Here is a 9,053-nt window from a genome sequence, read left to right as displayed (position 1 = left end):
CTAATCCCTAAGGATGAATCAACTTCACTGGACGGATAGATAATGAATTACGTACATACAAGTTGAAGTAGTAAAAGGTGAACAACAAAATTAAAATGTACATCAGAAATTGCATTCATACAAGAATTGACATATAAATGTTCAGACAGAATAAGGAAATTACAGACTACAAATTACAGAGAAACTTATCTTTCTTTAAGTGCCCGCCAATAATTCTGAGCCATCCTACAATCTACAATGTATCAAACATCAATCAGAGGCAGATGTGCACGAGAATGTTAGAGCACAGTTAAATCCTAAACTAAGCCCTAAATTATTTCTTTTTCACAATTTTGAAACATACACAAATTCTATCTCCGACCTGCATTGGCCTCTCTACGTCGTCGTCTCCTCCCAGAGCGCCCCAAAAGGACCCTACCTTCACGACGAAGACGCCCAACTAGCGATATGCCACTATCATCATTATCATCCCCGCTATTGTCACTGTCTGCATCAGAGTACTCAAAACCACCGCTTCGGAGGTTTCGCTCAATTCCACCAGCACCTCTATCCAAAGTGTCACTTATGTCTCGGTCATGCCGCCTCATAACCCGATTTGACGCTATATTCCCTGCAGAACCAAAAGCCTGCAAAAACAGAAACATATTCATCAAATTGCGATCGATTCCCATTCCAAAACCTTCATTCCCATTCATCGCATTCACATCAAAACCCTCTTCATCCTCCGAATCAAAACCATAATGACTTCCTTCTATCACGTAATCACCAAAAACCACAGCCCCTGGCATTGAAGAAGTTATAGTGCTGATAACATCATCCCTCTCTCGTTCCCGCTCAAGCCTTCTCCATTTTTGTTCAAGAAGAGGATCTACCTCACGTGGCCTGGCAGAGGGGTGCTCTGCCTTAACATGTTTTCGCATCTCCTTGTAGCTTCCAACAAATGAACAATCATCCTGCATGCAGCTACGTGTCTTCATATTCAGATATTCTCTTGCAGGTTCAACCACAGTCCATCCTTTCACTTGCCCTCTACATAGCGGGCATGCAACTTCGATGACCTCGCTTTTCTCAGAAGGCAAAGTAGAAAACAGGCCCGCAGTTGGAGTATCAGTAAGACCCTGCATAGATTGATTGTCATCTGGCAGTGTTTCTTTGGTGTAGGCTTTCTTGTACTGATCGAGGCAGTTTGAATAGCGTAAGCTAGTTCCGCACATGTAGGGGCGGCAACCTTTGTCATGAGAGGAACACAGGAGCAGCACAGCATTATGGGGATATTCCATGCATACGGAACAAGTTGCATCTTCCCAGTCTTTCTTCTCAAAGATTTTAGAACATTTCTTTTGGTGCACATGTTCACAATGATCAGCAGATGGCAAAGGGTATGGTGTGGCCCTGCATCGTCGAGAACCAATCCTACGTCGTCCTGTGGTCCCTTTAGCCATTTTTCCTAGACAAATCTGCAGGAACAGAACTTCAATATTTAGCAAGATAGCACTACATTAAAAAAGAGCATAGTCATATCCTCAGAATATTATATGAGTGTTCAAGTAAAGTATGCTTCCTAACTTTTTTACCATATCTTGTTTAAATAATATCTCCTTCCTATTTTATGGTTCAACACATGACAAAAGAACAGAGATCTAGAGCAAGAATTTCACTACATGGCAGGTTTCAACAAATCATAAATTTCAGTGACCTTGAGTAAGTGCTCTAGCTATCCATAGGGCATAGGTTGCTAAGAACAGGGAAAACAGATCGAACACAAAACTTAGAAGAGCCATGTGTTTGCTTCTTTTTCTGGTCTATCTATGTATGCGAAATGGAAGCATGAAGCTCAATCGAGGAAAGAACAATAGGGCAGACCTTTAACAAGAGGAACAGAGATTATACCGAGTAACATAGAGCCATCATTAAATACAGAGTGACATGCAAATAGAGAAATAGTGCATCCATGTGATAATTAATAAACATCAGATCAGCCAACGAATTCCCTCAATCTCAAACTAGATGGGGTCAACTATATGAATCCCTTGTATCAATTCTGCCCTACTCCAAGCTGAATATTCAGAGGATAGTCAAATTTTACACAATAATTTGATAAATCAAACCAAAACTTTTGTAAATCAAATCTGGTCAAAAAGCAAATTACGTTTATCTTTTGGAATTCTGAGTCCACTTTGACTGGGTAATTGCCCGTAATATGTTGTTAAGTTAAAATACACAAGTATTCATATAAAGCAATAACCTAGACCCACAATATGAATTTTAAATAAAAATAATAAAAATAATAATAATAATAATAATAATAATAATTGCACTCTCAAAACAAAAATAGACAATTCAGTTGAATAGATAAAAAATGACAATAACACAATAACATCTCAAACAGCAAACAAAAAGCTATACTTCAAACAATAGAAATAGCAAATGCATTTAGTTGGATAAGATCACAGAAGACAAATCAGCTTGGAATCCCCTCAAAAAAGTAGAGAGAGGGATTTGAAAACAAATCAGCTAGGAATAAAAGGCCAGCTCCGAAAAAATCGGGTAACATCATCCATATATTCGCTGTAAGAGACGGCAAAAAGCGCCCTCTACTTATTGAGAAAACCAAGGAAATATACAGCTTGATTCCAAAAAGATCAAAGACCACAAAAGACAGAAGTGCAAGAACTTACATTCCCATCAAGAAGACAACTACAGACTCCTGTCTCGACATGCACAGAAAGATAATTAAATGAGATCTCTGAAGTTGCCTGAAAAGTATCAGGTGCTAGCGGCTAAATCACAATTCTGATACTAGACATCGTTGACCTTATATTCTACTGAAGGAATGGATTCAAGGTACACTATCACCCAAAAGAAGGAAAAGCCAAGGCATCAATGATTCAAGGAAGGAACTCACTAGTCAACTTCCTTGAAGAATGAAAATATGTGAAAATATAAGTGTGAGTATGTGTGTGCACGTGAAACAACAACAACAACAACAACAACAACAACAACAACAAAAATCTGCATTACAAAATCTAAAATAAAAAGTCTGATCAGCAATTTAAAAAGTTAAATAAAAGATGCCTAAACATTCAACCTATTACTGCAATTCACTAAATCGTCGCCCTTGAGAAAAAAGAAATTATTTCAATAACCTCTCAAATGTCAGCTCCTAAAATATGATTGGAACTCCTAAAGCTACAGATCCCATCATAACTTAGCCACCCCCCCCCCCCAACCACCCCCCGGTGATTCTAGCTCAAGTACCACCATCAATTCCCGAAACAACAACAAATAACACACTGATTAAACAATCTATCAGTTTTGAATTACAACAATGGCGATCCGACTATCACAAAATTGGGGAATTCAGAGACTATCAAGACCATAGCAATCCAAACACTTGATCACATTGACATACCACAATAACAAGTCATTTAAAGCGACTGCGCACTAACATAAAAATCATTTTTTGCAATTTCTTAGACAGAATTGCCTTAGTCAATTGTAATTCAGACAGTCAAGCTAAATTGATCAGAAAAGAAAAATAAAAGACTCACACCCACCTTGAGTTTGGAGCGAATCTGGATCCAAAAAATGATAATTGTAAGCAACAAAAAAAGGTACACGCTAGCTATATATATACTCCCCAAAGAATTCAACTTCCACGTATTATCTACTACAGACGCAAAAGGGGAGGTTCAGAAAATGCACCCAATACACGAAACAACGTGCAAAATTACGCGAGAAGACAGTTAATAAAACGAATTAATTAATACTCCAATAATTCAAAAACTCATTACAGCGAAAATTCATTTAAATAAAACAATAAAAACAAAGTCAAGCACATGACACCTTGACCTTTTATAACCCCCCTCATCAATCTCAGATTCACCATTAATTTAATCGAATTATCAAATCCTTCAATTGTCCCATTATCCACAATATCCCACAAAAAAAAAAATTAAAATTGAAGGATTCTTACCGGAAAAAATCAATTGATTAAATATGAAGTATGAATTGGTAAAAATAAGAGGGGAGATAAAAAGAGAGAGCTAGGGTTTTTCTGGTAAAAAAGGAGAGATCTGAGAGGGAATTAAATTAGAGCGCGGGCATTTGTGTACAAAATGAAAATAAATATAAAAAAAGTTTATGGGGTTTTTGGATTGGATGAGAGAGAAAATAAAATGAGGGGAAGCGAAAAAAAGGGCAAATGAGAGAGAAAGAGCGAATATAAGGGATTCGTGGAGTCATTTCTACGCTACTCTTTTTCTCTTCTCTTCTCTTCTCTTTTTCTCGTCTCGAATGCAAGAGAAAAGAGAAAAGCTCAGGTGGCGCTCTTACTCGCGGGTTCAACAATTTGTACTGACGCTCCCGTTAGTGCTAACTTCGATTTTAAGAATATGTGAATGTAGAATTTACATTTTTTCACCTTATTTTCCTTTCAAAATCAAAAGCAATCAATCCGAAGACCTTATCTCACAAATTCAGACGCCATTCAAATTCCTACTATCTAACCCATTTATGAAATAATGAGTTCGAAATTTAATATTTATTTAAATTTTAGTGTGTATATATCGTATCATTTTAAAATCAACATATATATTTTTCTAGTTTAAATGTTTACTTTTTTCTCATTAATTTGTAATTTCTTTTAATTTCAGTTAAAACTTGTTAATTTCTTCATAAATTATAGATCTGCGTTTTGTTCGTCACTCTAGTGAAGCCACGCGCGATGAGTGGTTTGAGGAGCGGAGTTTGCATAGTTTGAGTCTTTAACACTTTAAGACGTGAGGTGTTGTTTCATTAACATAGGGAGGCGTGACTACGAGCATAATGCCACGTCGGCTTTTAAGTTTCCGAAGGTACTACAGGAATAAGATATGGTACAAGGCATATTCCTATTTTATGTTTTCTCACATTTTTCGAACAAATTTCAGATCATAGTAGCGATTTTAAATAAATAGTACTCCTAGTACTTGTTATTATAAAAATAATTATATTGTGGATGTTTATTTATTACTCCGCTATAGATAATCTTTCTAAAAAAAAATTATTCATTTAGTACTTTGTTGAAATTTATCTACAAACAACTGATGCAGGCAGGTGAAATGATTTGCATAAGTTTCTTATTAAACAGGCACGTTACAAGCAGCTCATGCAGACAGCTTACAAGCAGTTAAAGAAAAGCCTTGCAGCTGCTTCCTGAAAAGCCTCGCAGCTGCTTCATTTCTTCTATAAATAGAGGAGTTTTCAGTTCATTATGTACATAAGTTTGAAGTTTGAATAATATATCAGTTTCTCTCTATACTTGTCTTTACTTTACAATTTTTATTTTATAACACGTTATCAGCACGAGACTCTGCCATCTCGAGAAAATACTTTGAAAGTATCAGAGGTACGAATTTTATTTTTCTAAATAATGTCAAATCTCTCTAAACTTGATTTTGTAGCCCTCGATATATCGGGCAAAAGCTACATGTCTTGGGTGCTTGATGCCGAAATTCATCTTGATGCGATGGGTCTGGCAGACACTATCAAAGATAAAAATCAGGCATCAAACCAAGACCGTGCCAAAGCAATGATATTCCTACGCCATCACCTTGATGTGGGCCTGAAAATGGAATATCTTACTGTTAAAGATCCAATCATACTGTGGAATAATTTGAAAGATAGATATGACCACCTGAAGATGGTCGTTCTTCCACAGGCACGTTATGATTGGACTCATCTAAGGTTACAAGATTTTAAATCTATCAGTGAGTATAATTCTGCTATGTTCAGAATTAGTTCTCAATTGAAACTATGTGGTGATAATATTACGCATCATGATATGTTGGAGAAAAATTTCACCACTTTTCATGCCTCGAATATGCTCCTGCAGCAACAATATCGAGAGATAGGATTTAAAAAGTATTCTAAACTTATCTCACATCTTCTTGTAGTTGAGCAACATAATGGGCTATTAATGAAAAATCATAAAAGTCGACGTACTGGTTCTTGTCCATTCCCTGAAGTGAATGAGATGAACTTCCACCAAGCTAAGCGTGAAAGAGGACGTGGCCCCAGTCGTGGTCATGGCCGTGGTCGGGGAGGAAACTCTAATCGTGGTAATAACAATGCACCAAAGAACCTTTCTCACCACCAGCAGTGGAAAAGGAAGGAACAAAAGCATGAAGCGGTGCAAGAAGCAAAGCCAGAAAATACATGCTATAGATGTGGAGGAAAAGGCCACTGGTCACGTACATGTCGTACGCCAAAGCACCTGGTTGAGTTGTATCAAGCCTCCCTGAAAAAAGACAGAGAAAAATGTTGAAGCAAATTTTATTTCTGAAGATAATTTAGACTTCATGCATTTGGATGTAGCTGGTTATTTTGTACTCCCAGAAGGAGAAACAAGTCATGTGATCGGTAGTGAATCTGTAGAAATATAAATATTTTAATTTTTGTTGTTTGTAGTAGATAGTATGGTTATATAATTATTGTACATAAATAAAAGTTATGCTTTGATAATAATGTTTACTATCATATTTATTTTGTTTATGTCATTTTGAAAAATATGGATAATTCTCAAATTATGTTTGGATCAAAGACCAATCATGAAGATATTTGTGTAATTGATAGTGGAACAACTCATGCCATATTCAAAGATCAGAAATACTTTTCTTATTTGCATAAGAAAAAAGTAAATGTTTCTACAATTTCTGGTAACATAAGTTTGATTGAAGGCTCCGGAAGAGCTATTGTATTTCTGTCTAAGGAAACAAAACTTATTATAGACAATGCATTATTCTCCTACAAGGCACGAAGAAACTTGTTGAGTTTTATAGATATCCGCCGAAATGGGTATCATGTTGAGACAATAGATGAAATGAACGTGGAATATCTTTGTATTACAAAGAATATTTCTGGCCAGAAATGCATTGTAGAAAAGTTACCAACTTTATCTTCTGGCTTATACTATTCAAATATTAGTACAGCTAAAGCACACTCTATCGTAAATCATAAGTTTACTAATTCAAATACTTTTGTGCTTTGGCATGGTCGTTTGGGCTATCCTAGATCAATAATGATGAGACGAATTACTGAAAATTTGAGTGGGCATCCATTAAAGAACCTGAAAATTCTTACAAATGATGAATTTCCTTGTGATGCTTGTTATCAAGGCAAAATGATCACTAGACCATCACCAATGAAGGTTGGCACTAAGTCTATTACCCTTTTAGAACGTATACATGGGGATATATGTGGACCTATTCACCCACCAAGTGGGTTGTTTAGATATTTTATGGTCCTAATAGATGCATCTTCAAGATGGTCTCATGTTTGCCTACTATCATCTCGCAACCTGGCGTTTGCAAAGTTATTAGCCCAAATAATTCGATTAAGGGCACAATTCCCAAATTATCCTATAAAGGCTATTCGCCTTGATAATGCCGGAGAATTCTCATCTCAAGCTTTTGATAATTATTGTCTATCAGTTGGAATAAAAGTTGAACATCCTGTAGCTTATGTTCATACTCAAAATGGCCTTGCAGAGTCATTTATTAAACGACTGCAATTGATAGCAAGACCACTACTTATGAAAACAAAATTGTCCACTATTGTTTGTGGCCATGCTATCTTGCACGCAGCATCACTTATCCGTCTCAGACCAACACATTATAATAAATATTCTCCGTCACAATTAGTTTTTGGTTATGAACTAAATATTGTCCATCTACGAATTTTTGGATGTGCTGTATATGTGTCAGTAGCACCACCACAGTGCAGTAAGATGGGTCCCCAAAGAAGGTTAGAAATATATATTGGGTTTGAATCATCGTCTATTATTCGCTATCTTGAACCATTGATGGGAGATTTATTTATTGCTCGATTTGCAGAATGTCGATTTGATGAAATAAATTTCCCACAATTAGGGGGAGAGAAAAAGAAAATCAAAAGAGAAATTGTGTGAAAAGTTTCATCATTATCTCATTTTGATCCACGTACCCCTATATATAATCAGAAGGTCCAGAAGATCATCCATTTACAAAATATAGCAAATCAAATGCGAGACGCGTTTACTGATTTGAAAAGGAAAACTAAGTCACATATCCCTGCAGAGAATGTGCCTATACGAATTGATGTCCCAGCAGGACCATCTACTAGCATAAGAACTAGTGAACCTAAATCACGCCTGAAGCGTGGTAGGCCTTTGGGTTCTAAGGATCGAAATCCTAGAAAAAAAAATCGACAAATGATCAAAATGATATTATGAAGGGATCTCTTGAAGAGACCCAAGATCTGATTAGTTCTGAGATTCCTGAAGAAATCAATGAACCCAAGACTCAAGTGAGTGAGGAACTTTTAATAAGTTCTACTGGTGGTGGGATTAATTTAAATCGATCTGAAATAGTGATGGATAATATTTTTGCATATAATGTTGCACTTAATATTATGCAAGATAGTGAGGATTGTGAACCCCGATCTGTCGAAGAATGTCAACAAAGATCTGATTGGCCAAAATGGCAAGGGGCAATTCAATCAGAATTGAATGCACTTGCTAAAAGAGAGGTCTTTGGACCAGTAGTCCAAACACCTGCTCGTGTAAAACCAGTTGGTCATAAATGAGTTTTTGTGCGAAAAAGGAATGACCAAAATGAAGTTGAAAGATACAAGGCTCGCCTTGTCGCACAAGGATTCTCACAACGACCTGGAGTCGATTATGAAGAAATATATTCACCAGTTATGGATGCCATAACATTTCGATATCTCATCAGTTTAGCCTTACGTGAAAGACTTGAAATACATATGATGATTGTGGTTACAGCTTATCTGTACGGGTCACTTGATAATGAGATTTACATGAAAATCCCTGCAGGATTTAAAATGCTTGAAGCATATTCAAAATCTCGGGAAATGTATTCAATCAGATTACAAAGATCTTTGTACGGTTTAAAGCAATCTGGGCGCATGTGTTATAATCGCCTTAGTGAATATTTACTGAAAGAGGGTTACATAAATGATGTTATTTGTCCATGTATTTTTATAAAAAAAAATGACATCAGAATTTGTTATAC

At 36.2% G+C, this 9,053-nt stretch overlaps 1 protein-coding gene across 3 annotated transcripts; it reads right to left on the bottom strand.

Moving 5' to 3' along the window:
* Nucleotides 1-90: 90 nt before the first annotated feature.
* On the bottom strand, nt 91-4,196 carry LOC104087011 (uncharacterized). Of its 3 annotated transcripts, none has more exons than XM_009591406.4 (2): nt 3,977-4,196; nt 91-1,457 (listed from the first exon to the last, which is right to left on the bottom strand). In XM_009591406.4, exon 2 carries the CDS (start codon nt 1,440-1,442, stop codon nt 351-353), a length of 1,092 nt encoding a protein of 363 aa, XP_009589701.1. In that variant the 5' UTR covers nt 1,443-1,457; nt 3,977-4,196; the 3' UTR covers nt 91-350. The 3 variants fall into 3 exon arrangements, with proteins under 3 accessions (XP_009589701.1, XP_009589708.1, XP_033509536.1); XM_009591413.4 differs by lacking the exon at nt 3,977-4,196 and adding an exon at nt 3,558-3,942; XM_033653645.2 differs by lacking the exon at nt 3,977-4,196 and adding an exon at nt 1,891-2,240.
* Between the last annotated feature and the right edge of the window lie 4,857 nt (nt 4,197-9,053).

This window comes from Nicotiana tomentosiformis, chromosome 1, assembly GCF_000390325.3.
Source record: "Nicotiana tomentosiformis chromosome 1, ASM39032v3, whole genome shotgun sequence".
NCBI lineage: Eukaryota > Viridiplantae > Streptophyta > Magnoliopsida > Solanales > Solanaceae > Nicotiana > Nicotiana tomentosiformis.
The sequence above is the reverse complement of the archived record's forward strand: the minus strand, read 5'-3'. Positions and strand labels throughout refer to the sequence as shown.